We start from the raw sequence: 20,935 nt of genomic DNA, 5'->3' as shown, positions 1-20,935 counted from the left end.
GAGCTTTTTCTCTGCTTTCCTTTCTTTCTGTGGTTAAACAAGTATTTGGTGAATACCTCTTTTGCATTCAGTAACGAGTAGGTTTAAAACTGAGGATGTGACCAGGTGCAGTGGTTCACACCTGTAATCCCAGCACTTTGGGAGGCCAAGGCGGATCACCTGAGGCCAAGAGTTTGAGACCAGCCTGGCCAACATGGTGAAACCCCGTCTCTACTAAAAATATAAAAATTAGCCAAGTATGCTGGTGTACGCCTGTAATCCCAGCTACTTGGGAGGCTGAGACAGAAGAATCGCTTGAGTCTGGGAGGCGGAGTTGCAGTGAGCCCAGATCGCGTCACTGCACTCCAGCCTGGGCAACAGAGGGAGACTGTGTCTCAAAAAAAAAAAGAAAAGAAAAAGAAAAAACACCACACAACTGGGGATGCCAAGAGAATGAAATAGATCCTTTCCCTTTAGGATTTCACATGTATAAAGGGCAAATTATATCACACTTTGAGCAGCTCTATAATTGGATGCACACATGGCTTTGAGAGCCAGAAGACAGTGACTAATTCCCCATTGGTGATTCAGGAAAGGCCTCACACAGAGGAGGTGACATTGGAATAACTGTATCTAGACATAGCCATCATTTAATGGCTGAGGATTGAATAGGCATTTGGCTGGGAGAGCCAGCTGTATAGCTACATTGTCCACTGTTTTTTCGGAGCCTCAGTAATTATGCTATCATTTACAATTTGTGTGACAGCCTCATCAGGTCCTACTCTTGGCATCCCCACCATGGAAACCTGAATGGTTGTATTGCCTCATAATGAGGCCCTCTGGTGATGTTTAATATACTAATAGGAGGGCAGAAGCCCAGAGCTACCTCACTGGTTATTTTTCAAGTGACTTCATCCGATTAAATGGCAAACTAGGTAACCACTTTACTAGATCTCCTGTGGCTCTCAATTGCAGAAAGGAATCTTGCTAAAGAGCAGCTTGGGTGGGGTTATGAAATGGTATGGCTGGAGTCCTGTAAATTTTAGCTGGCAAAACCTAAGACCCGTAAGCTTGAAAACATGGATGTTGTGTCACCAGCTAGGAAGAGTTTGCCAGGGAAAGTGCTGGCGGCGCAGCCGCGGTCAGCATGAGCCTCTGGGAACAAGACCACCGCTAGATTGCCTCGAACATAGCAGAACTGTGGCTGCTGGTGTCCATTACTGCCAGGGGCACTTTGAATTTTCAAGTATGTCTTCCTCCTCTCCCAAACCCAGCAGCATTATAGGCCAACTTTCCTTCCCCTCTCTGCTGCAGAAGGGAGGTGATTCTCCCTTCACAGATAGGTCCTCCAACAAGGAGCTATTGAACAGCTGGTAGAGTACCAATGTCTTAGGACCCAGTGGCTGCTCCCTTAAACCCACACCTTTCTAGAACCAAGCAAGAATGTTTAGTTTTTCCACTTCCTTCTCTTAATTGTACCAGGCTACTGTAACGTTTTCTAAAAATTATCGTCAGTTTACCTAAAGAATGCTTTTCTGGGCTGGGGGCAGTGGCTCACACCTGTAATCCTAGCACTTTGGGAGGCCGAGGTGGGTGGATCACGAGGTCAAGAGATCAAGACCATCCTGGCCAACATGGTGAAACCCCGTCTCTACTGAAATACAAAAATTAGCTGGGCGTGGTGGCGCATGCCTGTAGTCCCAGCTACTCAGGAGGCTGAGGCAGGAGAATTGCTTGAAACCAGGAGCCGAGATTGTGCCACTGTACTCCAGCCTGGTGCCTGGTGACAGAGCAAGACTCTGTCTCAAAAAAAGAAAAAAAAAACCAGTGCTTTTCTGCTCTTATTTACTGAAATTCTCTTTTCTATTTTGTACAGATGGCAGATTATTTATGCAAACAATAGCCTGGTCCTGCCCATACAGAGCCTGGTCCCTTTGGAAGTAGTCACGTGGCTGCTGACTTTGCAGCCCACTACTTGAGCGCATCTTCAGGCCAGTAACAGAGCAGGGCTGGGGCAGAGAGCTGCACTCACAGCCAGCACACTGAATCCTAGATTCCTGGCTCTGGGCTCGCCTTCCAGGCTGAAAGGCAGAGCAGCCTGGCCCTGTTCTAGTTATTTCTTTTTGTATGAGTGTGTATATATCTTTGTTTGTTTAAGCAAGAGCTCTCTCTGCAGAGTAGGGGGTGTGTGTGTGTTGGGGGGTGCTTCAGAGAGAGGTGAAATCGTACCTCTTTTCTTTTAGGCCTCTGCGTTCCACCATAGAGAAGTTTTCTTTCTTGTCTTCATTTCTTTTGAAACACCTGGGGTGAGAAAAAAACCTCTGCATTGGCCAAACAGAAGAAACAGGTAATATGTTTGTTTATTCTTAGGGATTTGGGGCAAGCAGAAGTCTACATCATAAACATATATTGTGTGGCAATGGAACAGGGAATGTGTATTCGTTGGAGTATATATCTTACTGCTTTGCAATTTCTCAGAATGATTGTTCTCAGAGATGCCAGTTGTAAATCAGTTGCCATCAGTTGAAGAAGATGTACAGATGACTTAGCAATCTGAAGGTTTGTGGCCTATTTCAAATGAACTTGATATTTGGAAAAACTCCACGGTCACTTGGGTTGAGAGCTAGAAAATGAGGGAAGGGATCCTTCCAGAAACCCTTCTAGGTCCCCTCAGGGAGTGTTCTCCAAACTCTACTGCATTCCTTCATATTTAGAAATCTTCCTTTAGCTCCCTTGGCTCCTTGGCATCTTAGAGGTTTCCAGCTATCTGTGAGACTGGAAACAGAATTCCTTACAGTGTCCAAAATTCTCTCTAGTGATTTAGTTACTATGCAAAGTGGTCAGATTAGATCCTGAAACCAAAGCATAGCCTTTTAGTGGGAAGACATTTTTGTTCTTTAATGATTAAACAGAGCGAGTCTTCAGTTCTGCCACTAATCAGCTATGCCAGGGAGTATGTTATTTACCTCCTGAGTCTCAGTTTTGTTCATCTGTAACATGGAGATGACAATACTACCTTGAAAGTTTGCTGTGAGAGTGAACTGAAGTAATAGAAATATAAAGCACCCGCTGTGCTGGGTAAATAGTAGTCCCTTAATCAATAGTAGTGATTTTAGCTAACATTATGATTGCTGGTATAGCATTCGTTCAGATCTTAGAGCTCTCGAGGGAAAAGAGCCCATTGCTTTGTGACTCTCAGTTATCCCAGAACCCGTAGGTACCCAAGGGGTTTAGTCTTTGGGAGGACCCAGACAAAGCATTCTAAAGAAAGAGACTTGAACAAATACAGTGGGTCCCCACCCATGCATGCCCCCTCCTAACTCATCAGCTAAAAAGAGTTGGTCTTTGTTCAAGCCAGTTTTTTCCCACCACTAAGTCCTCAATACAAGTCAGTAAGATATGCATTATTATCTCTGTTTTCTTATGAGGAAACTGAGGTACAGAGGAATTAATGACTAGCTGAGAATTCAAACTCCTGTTGTCTGACTTCTAAACCCAAGGCTTCACTGGGCCAGTGTTAGGCAGTTAGGAACAATAGTTCTTGAGATGCCTTACTTCAAAAGGGCTCCTTGCTAGGCTGTTTGGGAAATAGTGATCACCTCTTTCTGAGAGATTCACAGTGTATGTTCATATATTAAAGGCTCTGAGAAGTCCTGCAGTAAAGAAACCTTTTCAACCCTACATACCCTGAACTTATTATGTGATGGTGGGACCTTTATTTTGGCCTGAGTCCTAGAATCATAAACCACATAGAACTACTCTTCCACAAATACACTCTGGAAAACCTGGCACCAGGCCAAGCTGTTTCCTGATTACAATCATGTCTGATGTACCAGCAGACACTTTCAGACACTTTCTGGTGGTCAGTATAATTTCCTCCATTTTCTTTTCTTTTTTTTTTTGAGATGGGAGTCTTGCTCTTGTCGCCCAGGCTGGAGTGCAATGGCATGATCTCGGCTTATTGCAACCTTCACTTCCTGGGTTCAAGTGATTCTCCTGCCTCAGCTTCTTGAGTAGCTGGGATTACAGGCACCCACCACCACACCCGGGTAATTTTTGTACTTTTAGTAGACACAGGGTTTCGCCATGTTGGCCAGGCTGGTCTCCAACTCCTGACCTCATGATCTGTCCACCTCGGCCTCTCAAAGTGCTGGGATTACAGGTGTGAGCCATTGTACCTGGCCTCCTCCCTTTTCTTATCCTCTAATCTGGCGAGACCCAGGAGGAATCACCAGCTTGGTCTTATAGACCTCCCCTTACTCATTTAAGATCCCAGACATAAGCAATTGCTCCAGTGTTCTACTGGAAAGGTAGTAGTAGAAGGGACCTCTCTGGTGCAGGCTGCCAGGGAGTCCTCTGCCTCATCCTATGCCTCTTCACTATATTTAGGCCACAGATATCAGGCTTTAAAACCTCTGTGGCAATGAATACCAAGCAGAATGCAATAAGAAGAGCCTGATGAGGCATCTGTTCTCTATGCTAGCACAGTCCAGCGGGGAAGAATTACACCTGCCTACTTCACTCCCACTGTGGTGGTTGGGGGCGAGGGTAGAGAGTATTGGTGCCAATTGAATGGCTATGGTTTCCAGGTTTTAGTTCATCAGGGCTAGAGCTAAAGCCAATTTCTTGCTAAAGCCAACATCTCTAGGAAAAGCTAAATTCTAGCATGGGAAATCGTGAAGCTGACATCTAGAATGCCAGAGAGGGGTCGTGTCAGGGTGGCTGAGCCAAGGTGTGGGAATGGGATAGAGATGAGCTTAGAAATCAGATCACCTTAAGAATGAACAAGAACAACTCGGAGAGGCCGGGCTAGTGGTTGGAGGGTGCTTGGTGGCAGAGGGAGGTTAGGTTGTCTCCACAGCCTTTCTTTTGTTCTTTCCTTGTATTTTCAGCATTGGAAGTGAAAGATTAGGATGAAAAAAACTGAAAAATTATCAGTTCCACCCACTCACCCCCAACACACACGCAGTAAAAACCTTTTAGCGGAAGGCTTTCCTTTTGCAGATTATAAGTGAATGCCAATGATGAGCCATTATTGCATACTTACTCTTTAAAACCATCCTTGGTATATATTGGAGGGGACTGCAGCACTTGCCAAGTTTCAAGCTGTTTTGTTTTGTTTTGTTTTATTTTTTGCCAAGATCCATCCAGGGGCTTGTGTTACCCACTAGGCCCTTCTTGGGCCTTTGTGACCCCTGTGGATGCCCCCCACCTCTTTGAGCCTGAGAACCCTTTTCAGGCCTCAGGGAATCACTTCTTCAGAGACTTCTTTAATGCACTAAGAGCTTTCCTAATGCTGACAGAGGGTGGGAAATGGAAGAATCTTAGATTTTACCAAGTCATGGAAAATCCCCAGTTATTTTTATCAGCTTTACAGTCAGAGATGTCCTCAAAGGCACATGCATTGCTTACAAACTCACTTCCCTCACTCCTAAAGTCTAGGTGGGGCAGTATGTGGGAGGGGTAAGTGGTACCTTGCTTTACCAGCTCATATTTTGGTGAGAATGTAAAAGAACTGATTTTTTTTTGTAACCTATTACCTGAAAGAAAAACAGGTAAAAAATAAATTGATAATAATTAATAATGTAAAAAATTCTAATGGCCAATTTTTTTCTAATGGATAATAAAAAAGTTCTAGAACAATAATCACATCTTTCCATCATGATTTAAAAGCGTTCTTTAAAAACGGATGTATAAGTACCACCCCTTTCTGATTTAATAAAATGCTTTTGTATAATCAAATAGCACACACCTGTATACAAAATGATGGATTAATAATGACTTTTAGCAACTAAATTTTTAAAGGACTCTGGCCTAGAAATATTCCTATATACCTATATTCATTCATTCATTCGTTCATTTAGCATTATCCAACATCTGCAATGTGAAAGGCACCATGTGGGTGCCAGAGATTCAAGGGATATTTAGGAAGTTGCCCATGGGGCGAATAGTCTAACAGAAATATACTCAAGTTTGATACGTTTTAGTTCTTAATGAATCTTTTATATGAAATTGTGTTTGTTGTGTAATTTTGTTTGTTGTAGATTAACTGAGGGGTGACTGAGAACCAAATGCCTCTGGAGAGACATTGAGACATTGCTTTTTTTGTGTGGAAAAATAAAATTGAAATTGAAATATATCAATCAGTCCAATCAGTGTTTATGGCCTACTCAATGCTCAATTCTTTTTTTTCCCTTTTTTCTTTTTTAAATTAAAAAATATACTTTTTTTTTTTTTTTGAGTCAGGGTCTCACTCTGTCGCCCAGGCTGAAATGCAGTGGTGTGATCATGGCTCACTGCAGCCTGGACCTCCCAGGCTCGGATGATCCTCCCACCTCAGCCTCCTGAGTAGTTGGGACTACAGGTGTGCACCACCATGCCTGGCTAATTTTTTGTATTTTTAATAGAGATGGTGTCTCCCTATGTTGCCCAGGCTGGTCTCAAGCTCCTGGGCTCAAAGGATCCGCCTGCCTCAGCCTCCCAAAGTGCTAGGATTATGAATGACAGCCACTGCACCCAGCCCCAATTCTTATGTCTTCATAAAAAGGGGTAGAAAAAATAGCATGAGGATGGAGCAAAGCCCAAGGGAGAGATGCATACTGTTAGAAAGTAGTGTTTCTCCAACTGAGATGTGGGGCTTGCTTGCATCAAAGTTCCTGGAAGGGTGCACTTTAAATGCATGTTCCAAGGCCCTGGACTTTTGAATCTGAGTATTGTCAGTAGAGCCTGGGAATCTGCATCCCCCTACCCCCAATAAATCTTGTGAGCACTTGATTTGGAGAGCACTGATCTAGGCACCTGGAAAATGTTGCCAGGACTAGATGAATTCCTAGATGAATAGTGCCCCAATTTCAAACATGAGGAAAGAGTAGATGCTAGAAGTCACAGATTTGCTGGCCTGACATGACCTCTGGAAAAATTCAGCTTGAAATAGATGGAGCCACCAGGCACAGTGGCTCATACCTGTAGTCCCAGCACTTTGGGAGGCTGAGGTGGGTGGATCACGAGGTCAGAAGTTCAAGACCAGCCTGGCCAAGATGGTAAAACTTTGTCTCTACTAAAACACAAAAATTAGCCAGGTGTGGTGGTGGGCACCTGTAATCCCAACTACTCAGGAGGATGAGGCACAGAATTGCTTGAATCCGGGAGGCGGAGGTTGCAGTGAGCCGAGATCATGCTACTGCACTCCAGCCTGGGCAAAGAAGCAGGACTTCATCTCAAAAAAAAAAAAAAAAGATGGAACCAAAGCAGTTCTAGGAAAATGTGATCATCACTATGCAGCACCATAGGTTTGCTAAGATATCATCTCTGTTAGAGATTGTCAAACTTTGCTATGTATTAGAATCTGGAAAACTGAAAAAAATCTTAATGGCCAATCCCCGACCCAGTACTAATTACATCAAATTCTCTGGGGTTGGGACTTGGGCATCAGTATTTTTTAAACCCCAAGAGATTCTGACTTAATGAGGTGCAGGCTGAGTACTGGGAGTTTGCCCAGCTCCCTAGGTGAAACTAATGTGCGACAAAGTATGACAACCACAGTTCGATATGACATGGGACAAGTTGCTTAACTTCCTTGCACATTGTGTAAATACTAGGTAACTTTAAAGGTCTCTCTCACCTTAAAACTTCTATGATTTTGTTATTAACAATCTTGCCAAATTGATTTCCTTCCTTTCTTCCTCCTCTGCCCTCCCTTCCTTTTCTCCTCCTCCTCTCTCTCTTCTTTTGCTGGAATAAGCTGAAATGTCAAAGTATCAAAATATATATCATCATTTTATAAAGATATTTAGTAAAATTTTCCAGGATGTCTCACAGATAAATGAGAGTTATGATAGGTGAGTTTACCACCTAACTGAACAAATGTGCTCAGAGAGTATGAAGGTAACAGATCTGTGGTGATCAGGGAGGATCATTTGGAGTGGAATGCCACAAGGCTTATCCTGCCCTTGGATCTGACCTTGTTAATTTTCTTTAGACATGATTTAGATAGGGAAGACACGAAAGAAATGCCTATCAAATTTGGAAATAAGAGCCGAGCACAATGGCTCATGCCTGTAATCCCAGCACTTTGGGAGGTTGAGGTGGGCACGTTGCTTGAGGCCAGGAGTTTGAGACCAACTTGGGCAACATGGTGATACCTCATGTCAACAAAAAAGTACAAAACTTAGCTGGGTATGGTGGCACACATTCCTGTAGTTTCAGCTGCTCAGGAGGCTGAGGTGGGAGGATCACTTGAGCCCGGGAGGTGGAGGCTGCAGTGAGTCATGGTTGCACCACTGCACTCTAGCCTGGGTGACAGAGCGAGACCTTGTCTCAAAAAATAAATAAATAAAAATTTGGAAATAACCCAAAGTTTAGGAAGTTTAATTTATTCAATACACAAAATAATCAGGTTCACCTCTGGTCAGAAAATCTGTTTATTAAGCTTATTGTTATTTTCAAAATATTGCCATGGTTCAAATGTTTTGCTTATTTTACTTTTCCCTTTCTTCAATTGAGTTGAAATTTTTAAGCTTTTAGTGTAGTACTAATGGAAAGATAGATATGTCAGTTGTTCTCCGACTTTGTTCCTGTCAAGAAATCAAACAGAGCTGGGCAAGATGGCTCAGACCTGTAATCCCAGCCCTTTGGGAGGACAAGGTCGGAGGGTCACTTGAGCCCAGGAGTTTGAGACCAGCCTCAGCAACATAGGGAGACCCTGTCTCGACAAAAAACTAAATTAGCCAGGTGTCATGGTACGTGCTTGGGAGGTTAAGGCTGCAGTGAGCCGTGATTGTGCCACTACACTCCATCCTGGGTGACAGAGTGAGACCCTGTCTGAAAGAAAAAAAAGGAATGCAAATATATTAGATCAGGTTGGTTTGGAATATCACAAAATAAAGGAAACATCACCCTAAAAAGTGACATGACGGTATACTACAGAAAGGAGCTTTGTTGAATACACCCATCAAGTGATTATGGGAGTCAGGGAGCTCATGGAAGGACTACAGAACACAAGTTAGACTCCAGAGGGGCCTCGGCAGTGCCTGGAGAGCTTGTATAAAAGGGCACTCTTGGCCAAGTGCAGTGGCTCATGCCTGTAATCCCAGCACTTCGTGAGGCCAAAGCAGGTGGATCACCTGAGGTCAAGAGTTCGAGACCATCCTGGCCAACCCGGCGAAACTCTGTCTCTACTAAAAATACAAAAAATTAGCCAGGCATGGTGGTGCACACCTGGAGTCCCAGCTGAGGCGGGAGTATCATCTGAGCCTGGGAGGTTGAGGCTACAGTAAGCTGTGATCACACCATTGCACTCCAGCCGGGGCGACAGAGCGAGACTCCATCTCAAAAAATAAAAATAAAATAAAATAAAAGGGCACTCTCACAGATTATGATTCCTAAATTTGAGGGGAGGTTTCAAGCCTCCTATTTTAAAAACAAGTGTCTCCAACTTATTCTGAGAAATACTGTCAAAGAACTCACTTTGAATTTTAGCATAATTGTTTAAATATGTTGTTTTTGTCTCATAGTCAGCTTCCAGTTTGTGTTTTTAAAAGCCTAGATAGGTTGAATTACTTTGAGCTGAAAACCAAAACAGTTAATTATGCTCCTCCACATCCCATTCCCTGTATTTAAATTAGAAAATCGTGCACGCTCATATTTCCATTTTTCTTTTCATTTTGAATGCTCTATTTTATACAGAGCTGGATGTGACCTAGACATGGAGAAACTCATTTATGTCTAACAGAGAAGCAGCCTATAGCTGCTCTGTAGCTGCTACTGTGTTTTGGAAAATAAACCAGGATTAGATTATGTCTGATCACTTTCGGCATCACATGATGAACAGCAATTCAGAAGAAGCATAAAATGAATCCTGCTGAGCAGCCCCTCAGCTACCATGTGGTTAACTGGCAGTTTCCTTCCCTCCCTCCTGTCTTCCTCATTAGAATCTGTGACTGAAGAGGATCGGCTAAGAGTGGTTCCTTGCAGCTTAAAGGGAGGGACTTTTCACACTCTGTCTTAAAATCAGAAGTTGAATTTGTGAACACGTTTGATTTAGATAGAAGTCATGGGATGCAACACTTCTTCAACGAGAATCGAGAATTCTCAGACATGTGAGTACTGGGAATGTGCCTGTGTTTATGAATGAAAAGGGGCAAATGAGCTGGTCTCACCCTCTCACCCTTTCTCATTTACTCCCACGATGCTCAAGCTGCCCTGTGTGATTTGCACAAGGCATCGTTAGAGGAGCATAGGAAACTACATTTAGGAAGACATAGCTTTGAATTTATGAAGTACCATAAAGTATTGTCTTAGAGATAGTTTATGATTGATTTAATTTCAGTCGAAAATGTACCAATATAAAATCTCAATTTAAAACTCAGTGGCAGGGAACAAGAAAGACACTGTAATTTATATATGTTTCTTTAATACTTTTATAAATAGCTATATGCATACTTTTGTGACATTTAGTAGCATCATTGAATTTTTATTAGATTTTGTAACCCAATGATCACATTATTTCTGTATCTATTCAACACAGAACTTCATGAGATTTGCCTCGTGTTTTAAAAATATTCTAGGAGAATTCAGAGAATGCTAGATCATCTGTTTCCAAAAAAACGTGTATTGTTTATAAATAGATGACGTGTCTTTCTTTACCCCCATATAATGAGAAGCTTAAATATTCACTTTGTTTATTTTGTGCTGAGGTTCTTATGGCTATTGGCATCTAGTTAAAACAAACTTGAGTGTTTAAGGGATAGAGCTTCCAACAAGCAAATTAAAATAAAAACAAATAAATAAGCTGAGACACTTACTATGAGTAATTTCCTCTTAAACTCCACTTCTTTGATGTCTCAGTTATAGATAATTTCCCCAATTTCTATTCCAAATCTTGCTTTTGGAAGTTTATTCAGGCTTAAGGTGGAGTTTAGGATGTAGAATGTGCTATACTAAATAGCATGGGATGTTTTCCTTTGGGAATCAAATGTTGTTCTCCTACCCAGCTGACTTGCGCTCATGATGTAGGAAACTCATCTCTGAAAGTAGGAAGGGACATAGTTGGTTTACTAACTCTTTCAAATCTTTAAGCATGATATGAAATAAATCTTTCAAAAACTCTGTCTGAACTCTACCACTATAGTAGTCATTTATTAGCAGAGAGTAAAGAGAAATTGTCTTTTTATATTTAGGATCACTAGATATAAAAAAGTAAATTTAGCCAAATTTCTTAGGTTTAAAAAAAAGGCCAAGCCCAACTTGTAAAAACAAATTCTCTCTCTTTTTGAAATACTTTTCAACTTATAAGCCATTGCATGTAAATGGAAATATAAGCTTCAATTGCTGGATTGCTTTTTCTTTCAAATACCTGTGATTTATTGAGGGGAAATTCACCTAACATAAAATTAGCCATTGTAAAGTGAACAACTCAGTAGCAGTTGGTATGTTCACAGTGTTGTGCAATCACAACCCCTGTCTACTTCTGAAACATTTCCAATACTCCAAAGTAAAATCCCTTATCCATTAAGCACTTTCTCTCTCCTCTCAGCCCCTGGCAACCACAAATCTACATTCAGCCTCTATGGATTTATCTATTCTGGACATTTCATGTAAATGGAGTCGTACATTACATGACCTTTTGTGTCTGGCTTTGTCCATGTTGTAGCATGTATCAGTACTTTATTCCTTTTTATTGCAGAATAATATTTCATGGTATGAATATGCCACATTGTGTTTATTCATCAATTGATAGACATTTGGATTGTTTCAGCTTGGGTTTTTTTTTTTTTTTTTTTTTTTTTTGAGGCAGAGTCTTGCTCTGTCGCCCAGGCTGGATTACAGGGGGTGATCTCAACTCACTGCAACCTCTGCCTCACAGGTTCAAGTGATTCTCCTGCCTCAGCTTCCAGAGTAGCTGGGATTACAGGTGCCTGCCACCACGCCCGGCTAATTTTTGGTAGAGATGAGGTTTCGCCACGTTGGCCAGGCTAGTCTCAAACTCCTGACCTCAGGTGATCTGCCCGCCTCGGCCTCCCAAAGCGCTGGGATTACAGGCGTGAGCCACCGTGCCCAGCCTGTTTCAACTTTTTGACTATTATGAACAATGCTGTTGTGAACATATGTTTTCAGTTCTCTTGGGTATATACCTAGAAGTGGAATTGCTGGATCATATGGTAGCTCTATGTTTAACATTTTTAGAAATTGCCAAGCTATTTTCCCAAGTGACTGTGCCATTCTACATTCCTACCAGCAATGTATAAGGGTTTCAGTTTCTCCACATTTTCAGCAATAGTTGTGACTGTCTATTCTTTTGATGATAGTCATCCTAGTGAGTATGAAGTGGTATCTCACTGTGTTTTCATTTGTATTTCCCTAATGACTAATGACATTGAGCATCTTTTCATGTTCAGATACAAGTTTCTTATCAAATATGTGATTTGTAAATATTTTTTCATTGGATCCTCTTCGTACTTTCTTGATGGTGTTCTTTGAAGCACAAAAGTTTTTAATTTTGATGAAGTTCACTTTATTTTTTCTTTGGTTACTTGTACTTTTGGTGTCATATCTAAGAATCCATTCCCAAATCCAAAAATATTTATGCTCATGTCTTACTTTAAGAGTTTTGTAATAGTTCAACAAGAAAAAAAAAAAACCCCATTAAAAAGTGGGCAAAGGTCATAAACAGACATTTTTCAAAAGAAGGCATACAAATGGCCAACAAACATACGAAAAAAATGCTCAACATCACTAATCATCAGATAAATGCAAATTGAAACCACAATGAGATGCCATCTTATATACCAGTGAGAATGGCTATTACTAAAAAGTCAAAAAACGAGATGTAGGCGAGAATGTAAGGAAAAGGGAATGCCTACCACTGCTGGTGGGAGTGTAAATTAGTACAACCTCTATGGAAAACATTACGGATATTTCTCCAAGAACTCAAAATAGAACTACCAAACTACCATTTCATCCAGCAATCCCACCATGGACTCTACCCAAAGGAAGTCATTATATCAAATAGATACCTGCACTCTTATGTTTACTGCAGCAGTATTCACAATAGCAAAGATATGGAATCACTGTGTCTTTCAATGGGTGACTGGTTAAAGAAAACGTGGGGTGTGTGTATGTTTGTGTGTGTGTGTGTGTGTGTGTGTGCATGCGTGCGCATGTGTGTATGCCATGGAATACTACTCAGCCATAAAAAGGAATGAAATCATGTCTTTTGCAGCAACATGGATAATGCCATTATCCTAAGTGAAATTACTCAAAAACAGAAAGTCAAATACCTCACGTTCTTACTTATAAGTGGGAGCTAAATAATGTGTACACATGGGCACAGAGAATAGAATAATAGATACTGGAGACTCAGAAAGCTGGGAGGCTGGGAGGGGGATGAGGGATGAGAAATGACTTAATGAGTACAGTGTCCACTACTTGGGCAATGGTTACACTAAAAGCCCAGGCTTCATTATACATGTAACAAAATTGCACTTGTACCCCCTAAATATATATATTTTTAAAGGCAAAAAAACCAGTTTTGTAGTTTTAGCTCTTACATTTAGGCTTTTGAACCATTCTGAGTTGTTGATTGTCACATATGGTATGAGGTAGGAGTACAAATTCATTTTTTGCATGTGGTTATCCAGTTGTCCTAAAACCATTTGTTGAAAAGACTGTTCTTTCCCCATTGAATGATCTTAGTACCATTGTCAAAAAATCAATTGACCATAAATGTTGTTTATTTCTGGGCTCTCACTTCTATTCCATTGATCTATACGTTTTTCTTATGCCAGTACTAGTGTCCGCATTACTATAGCTTTTTTAAAATAAAGTTTTGAAATTGGGAAGTATGAATCCTTCAACTTTGTTTCTCTTTTTCAAGATTATTTTGGCTATTCTGGGTCTCTTACATTTCCATATGAATTTTAGAATCAATGTGTTAATGTCTCAAAAGAAGCCAGCTGGAATGTTGACAGGGGTTGTGTTGAATCTGTAGATCAATTTGGGGAGTATTGCTATCTTAATTAAATAATCTGATCCATGAATATGGGGTGCCTTTCCATCTATTTAGGTCTTTAATTTCTTTCACCAGTGTCTTGTAGTGTTCAGAGTATAAGTTTTATACTTCTTTCATTAAATTTAACCTAGGTTTTTAAATTCTTTTTGATATTATACATGGATTTTTGTTAATTTCATTTTTGGATTGTTTATTGCAAGTGTTTAAAAATTGATTTTTGTATATTGGTCTTGTATCCCAAAACCTTGCTAAACTCATTTATTAGCTCTAATCGATTTTTACTGGATATTTTAGAAATTTTTATTTACAAACCAGGTCATCTGCAAATATAGTTTTACTTGTTTCTTTCCAATGCCTTTGTTTCGTTTTCTTGCCTCCACTACAATGTCAAATAGAAATGCAAGAGTAGCCATCCTTGTCTTGTTACTGATCTTAGGGGAGAAGCATTCAGTCTTTCATCAGTAAGTCTTATATTGGCTGTATCTTTATCATAGATGCTCTTTATCAGGTTGAGAAAACACACTCCTATTCCTAGTTTATTGATTTTTTTATTATTACAAAGTGGTATTTAATTTTGTCAAATACTTTTTCTGCATGTATTGAGATGATCATGTGGTTTTTGTCCTTTATTTTATGATATGGCATATTATGTTAATTAAATGGCGTATTATGTTAATTGATATTAAACCAACTTGGCCTTCCTAGGATAAATCCCCTCAGTCTTGGTATATAATGCTTTTTATGTGTTGCTGAATTCAGTTTGCTGGTATTTTGTAGAGGAATTTTGCATCTATATTCATAAGAGATACTGGTCTATAGTTTTCTTGTGATATCTTTGTCTAATTTAACTGTCAGGGCAATATTGGCCTCATAGAACGAGTTGGAAAGTGTTCCCTTCTCTTCCATTTCTTGGAAGAGTTTATGAATTGTTGGTATTAATTCTTTAAATATTTGGTAGAATTCATAAGTGAAGCTGTACAGGCATGAAATTTTCTTTGTGTGTAGTTTCTTTGATTACTTATTCTGTCTCTTGTTACGTGCCTATTTAGATTTTCTATTTCTTCTTGAGTCATTTGTGGTAGTTCTAGGAATTTGTCCATTTCATCTGTTATCTAATTTGTTAACATATACTTGTTCAGAGTATTCCCTTAAAATTCTTTTTTTTTTACTGCTCCACTGCTCCTTATGGAGTAGGGCTAACCCATATGGAGTGTGTCCAGAATAGCCATTTAAAATTCTTTTTATTCTTTTATCTCTTGTTGAATATGCCAATCAAGATTTATTATGAATTCATAATAATAACTCTGCTGAAAGAAACATTTATCCATAGACATTTTATGCATAAAATTTTCTCTCATTCAGAAATTTGGAAAAAATATAGAAAAGCAGTTGGGAGTAATGAATACTTCCTCATCATTCCACTACCCAGAGATAATGACAACATCCTGACAATATCCTTCAAGGTTTTTCTTTTTTTGTCTAGTGTAGATTTCTGGTCATCCTAAATATTAGTTTTTTGTAGCCTCACTTTTAGCTCTAAAATATTATTATGTAAACATTTCTCAAGTTGTTAGGCATGCTTTGTAAACATCATTTTAGTCATTACTAAATATTTTATTTGGTGGATAGGGCATAATATGCTTAATTATTCTTCAAATATTGGACGTTTTAATGCTAATATAAATAATGCTTTGAAGAATTTCTTTGTATAAAGCCTTTTCCTTATTTTGAATGAGTTCTATATTCAGGTGATTAGATATGAAATTACTGTGTCAAGGGCTATAAATATTTTTTTTTTTTTTTTTTTTTTTGAGACGGAGTTTTCACTCTTGTTACCCAGGCTGGAGTGCAATGGCGTGATCTCGGCTCACCGCAACCTCCGCCTCCTGGGTTCAGGCAATTCTCCTGCCTCAGCCTCCCGAGTAGCTGGGACTACAGGCACGCGCCACCATGCCCAGCTAATTTTTTTGTATTTTTAGTAGAGACGGGGTTTCACCATGTTGACCAGGATGGTCTCGATCTCTTGACCTCGTGATCCACCCGCCTCGGCCTCCCAAAGTGCTGGGATTACAGGCGTGAGCCACTGCGCCTGGCCCTAGCTATAAATATTTTGAAAGCAATCTCTTGATAGAAAGTGATAGATATTATTTCCTGATTACTAACCATATTTCAGAGTATTCAACATAATCTACATATATTTTATTTAATCCTTCTAATAAACCTGAATGAAGTGTTGTTATTCCTGTTTGTATAGTGGAAGCAGCTCATGTTCATCGAGGTAGGTACTTGTTAAGTTTATGCAGCTTATAGCTGCCAGAGTTGGGATTTGAACTCAAGGAGTTTTGAGGACAAAATGTTTTTTGCTGTCACCCATTACACCATTTTATGCTGCCTCCGAATGTTGCTGCTTCAGAAGCTAGCTTTAATTAAATTTATTTATATACAGTACCTTGTATTTGCATAGTGCTTTTCATGGCCAGGCCCGGTAACATACATTTGATCCTCACGGCCTTCTGAAGGGTTTTTCTCAATTTGCAGAAAAGGAAATGAGGCTTTGAAAGGCAAAGTGATTTCCTCCAGGTAACACAGCAAGTCGCAGAGCCAAGGCTCCTGCTTGATTCCTTGTTTCTACTGGTCTGACAAGTATTGAGAGTTTTTTGTCCTGCTAGGTCATTCCACCCAACCACAGTACTCTGCCTCCGGAGTATCATGGCAGTTTTGAGAAAGCCTAGCCTACATATAAAATCCAGGCTATTCCCCTTCTGGTGGTCTATCCACCTTCCATTTAGTGAAGTAGCATCAGCCTGGGCACGGTGACTCATGCCTATAATCCCAGCACTTTGGGAGGTGGGTGGATCACTTGAGCCCAGGAGTTTGAGGTTACAGTGAGCTATGATTATGTCACTGCACTCGAGCCAGGACCACCACTGAATGATGAGCCTGACTCTTAAAAAAAAAAAAAAAAAAAGGCAAGGCACAGTGGCTCACACCTGTAATCCCAGCACTTTGAGAGGCCGAGGTGGGTGGATCACTTGAGGTCAAGAGTTCAAGACCACCCTGGCCAACATGGTGAGACCCTGTCTCTACTAAAAATATAGAAGTTAGCAGGGCATGATGGCGCACGACTGTAATCCCAGTTACTTGGGAGGCTGAGGCAGGAGAGTTGCTCAAACCCCAGGAGGGGGAGGTTGCAGTGGGCTGAGATTAAGCCACTGCCCTCAAGCCTGGGCGACAGAGCGAGACTCCGTCTCAAAAAAAAAAAAAAAAAAGGTTGTGTCAATTTTATATTGTTATTGTTGTCATTTTATTTCTTTTGTGATATGTAACAGGTAAGAGAGTACTAATAATGGCCATCATTTATTAGAGTGCCTACTACTCTCATTTTTCACCAAAATTCTTAGAGAAAGCTTTGATTAGTTTCCCTCCTTTTATAAATGAGGAAACTGAGACTTAACTGTCCCAAGTTCCACACTCATGGGTGGCAGAGCCTGAATCGGAACCAGATCTGTCAGATTCCAAAGTTCATGCCCCTTCTGATATGCTACCCTGAGTTGGAGAATTGAAATTTATCCGCATAACAGAAATTAAACATTTTAATTTTATTCTCCTAAATTTTACTTGACACTTAAAATTTTATGTTAATGGATTTTCAATTAATAATCTATTGCCTTCTTTTTTTTCTCATGAAGCACTTTAGAAACACTGAGATATTTTATTTCTTCCCTTGAGACCACTTAGAAATTTCTGTAAGTGCTAAGAGGCCGACAAAGATAATCTGTGCTTTTTTGGCTTTGTGGTTTGATGCTTAAGCTATGACACATACAAGTTTCTCTAATGGAAATCGTTCCTTTCAAAAGTACTCATTCTTTATTTTTATTAAAAAAGTTAAAAATACTAAATAGCAAACTAAATATTTCTTTAATTCTTGGTAAAACATCTAGTTAATTTAGTTGTTTAAAAATCTAACAATCAAGCCATTCACAGCTGCTTGAGAGCCCCCTCCTGCCACTCCATCCCCATGTCCCCCACCTCCTTCCTCCCAATTTGAAGTCCTTTACTGAGATGTATATTTCAGTTTGAGACCTTCATGAAAAAATAACAAATGACATTCTTTCATCTTTGGTGTTCCCTAAAGAATTTTCTCCAAGTTTAGAGGGCCTCTTGTCATTCTTCTTGCTATTGGTTCTTGGCGAGTTCTAGGTTATCATAGCCATCAAGCAGTCTTTACTGGCACTGTAGGGTATGTTGAGAATCCCTGTGATCTGGGACCGCCCTCATTTTCCTCTTGAATGAGGAATGAACTGCAGACAGAGAAGATGCCCTTTCAAGTCCACTGTCCCTCCAAGACTAACTGTATGCTCTGTAGGTGTAGGAAGGGGAGGGAAGGGAGGAAATTGATTTTCCTTCTGCCTCTCCTGCTCTCTCCCCTAGCCGTTGCCCAGCAGCATCTTGACATGCTCAGTGACTTTCCTCTTTTTTTCCTTTTTCCTTTTTTTTTTTTGGTTTGCATATATCTTTTTTTCTCAAGCCATTTTGTTTTGCTTTTGTTTTCTTCCTCAAATGTTTTTTTAAATTGCAAACCTACAGAGAATATGAAAGAATAGTACATAAACACCTGTATTGTATATCCGTTGCCTAGATTCACCAGCTGTTAACATTTGGCCATTCTTTCTCTCTCCCCCCACCTTCTCCATTCGAAAGTAAGCTGTAGACATTTTGGAATTAACCTCTGTGTACTTTAGCATGCACCTTCTAAAAGAAGGATATTCTCTTATATAGCTAGGATACTAGATCACATTGAAGAAACTTAACATTGATAGCGTAACATTATCTAACATGTAGTCCATATTCAGAATTTCCCAGTTGTCCAAAATTGCCTTTTGTAATTGTTCTTTCCTTCCCTCAAAAATAAGCCTTCTCTGACCCTCTTGTCCGCTCCAGTTCCTCTTGTCTCTTTCCTCCCCTTCGAGCTCACTCCTTAAGGGAGCATTCATACTGCTGTCTCCTACCTCCTCATCTATCTCAGCCCAGGGAAGATGGTCTGTCAGGTTCTTAAATGATCTCAAAGTCCAATGGAGCATCTTCAGTGCTGATTTTGCTCACTTCCTGGCAGTCCTTGGCATTCCTGCCCACTCCCTTATCACTCATTGCCCTTGGCTTCGGGGCAACACATTCTCCTGGTTTTTCTTTTGAGTCTCTGCTTGAACTATTTATGTGGACTCCGCTTTCTCCTGGCTTTTAAGCAGTGGGGCTCCTCTGGGTTCCCCCTTGGCTCTCTGACCTTGTCACTCAAGCACTCTCCTTGCGGGCTTTATCGGCTCCATGGTTTTGAGGTCAGTGTGTCAAAACTCCAAATCTTTATTTTCAGCCCACATTATATACTCTAATCCCTGATTTATTGGAAATCATTTAAAATAATTACTTTTCTTTGTAAAAGGATACCACTTTCTTCATCTGAAATCATGGTTCCTATAGATAACAATTCTTAGGTAATATTCACCTTTTGATACAATGATGTGTTGACCTGGAGGTTAGTCTAGGATTGGTACTACAAACACATTTAATGCCTGTGCAAAACTGGCAAAACAAACCCATCCCAACAACCTTTTTATTCTTTACACCAATTAAATACATCATCTTTTTATTTGCCGTGTGATTAATTTACCTTTGCTTTAAAAATTTCAAGTATTTTGAGACTCTGATAGGGGCTTTTTAGATATCAGTTTTAGAATCATGAACCTTTAGAAGGCAGAAAAGCCAGGTGTAGTAGCCATGTTGGTAATCCCAGCACTTTGGGAGGCTGAGGCGGGAGGATCACTTGAGGCTAAGAGTTTGAAACCAGCCTGGACAACATAGCAAGACCCCATCGATACCAAAAAAAAAAAAAAATAGTTGAACACTGGGACCTGTAGTCCCAGCTACACAGGAGGCTAAGGCAGGAGGATTGCTTGAGCCCAGGAGGTGGAGGCTGCAGTGAACCGTGATCATACCACTGTACTCCAGCCTGGGCAACAGAGTAAGACCTTGTCTCAAAACAAAACAAAACAAAACCCACACACACACACACACACACACACACACACACACACACAAACACAACACAACCAAAAAACCCCAAGAGAGCAGAACCACCTCTTTGCTTAAATGACTTTTACTGGCTTCCAGCCTTACTAGGAAATTCACAAAGAAGCCAGCTTTCTAGTTAGGTCATGTTGCTTATTAGAAAGTCTTGTTACAGAGAGACATATTTCAACTAAGTTCAAGAAAGGACAATGCCTCAACCCATTTGCCAGTTATTTCCCGTATTCAGGACACTTTTCTTATATGATTATGGCTTTAGATTTTTTTAGCTTTTAGCAGCTGCAAAGACAAAAATTTAATGCAGATCATATTTGACCTTGGATGAACAAACGTGGCAATGTAACACAGATTAGTAATTAATAACAAGGGAGACATAAAACAGAATTGTAGTCAAGATAGTATTTCCTGAGTGAGGATTAAAGGTTATTATATAATTATTGAATAGAACACATTTCCTATGAGAGAATATTTTAATAATTAAAAATGATAGGAATTCTTTTATATAGCAAATTTTCTTTTACATACTTAAGAATACAATAGTTTTTAAAAATTAATATCTTCATAATAGTAATTCTTTTGGAAAATTGGCAAAACATAATATGGTAGGGAGGTAACAGTTGCTTGTAAACTATTGTTCTCTTGGTCTGAGTGTTATTAAGTTAGCCTGTTATTTTCATTTGGTATAGATGAAGCATCACATTTTCCTGAAGTAGTTGTATAGCCAAGGATTACCACTTTTTTTTTTTTTTTTTAAACTTTTTTGACATAGGGTCTCACTCTGTTGCCCAGGCTGGAGTGCAGTGGTGCCATCCAGGCTCACTGCAGCCTCAACTTCCTGGGCTCAAGTGATCCTCCCACCTCAACCTC

General features: G+C 40.1%; 1 protein-coding gene across 1 annotated transcript in view; it reads left to right on the top strand.

Annotated features, from left to right (window-relative positions):
• Positions 1-9,928: 9,928 nt before the first annotated feature.
• PPEF1 (protein phosphatase with EF-hand domain 1) overlaps positions 9,929-20,935 on the top strand; it is a 122,771-nt gene continuing 111,764 nt past the window's right edge. Inside the window, exon 1 of the mRNA XM_012434210.2 lies at positions 9,929-10,076. Within this exon, the coding sequence (XP_012289633.1) occupies positions 10,031-10,076 (46 nt within the window). The 5' untranslated portion in view covers positions 9,929-10,030. The remainder of the gene's footprint in view (positions 10,077-20,935) is intronic.

Source organism: Aotus nancymaae, unplaced genomic scaffold, assembly GCF_030222135.1.
Source record: "Aotus nancymaae isolate 86718 unplaced genomic scaffold, 86718_ANA_hifiasm-v0.15.2.pri h1tg000058l, whole genome shotgun sequence".
Classification (NCBI taxonomy): Eukaryota; Metazoa; Chordata; class Mammalia; order Primates; family Aotidae; genus Aotus; species Aotus nancymaae.
This window is presented reverse-complemented; position numbering and strand designations above follow the sequence as displayed.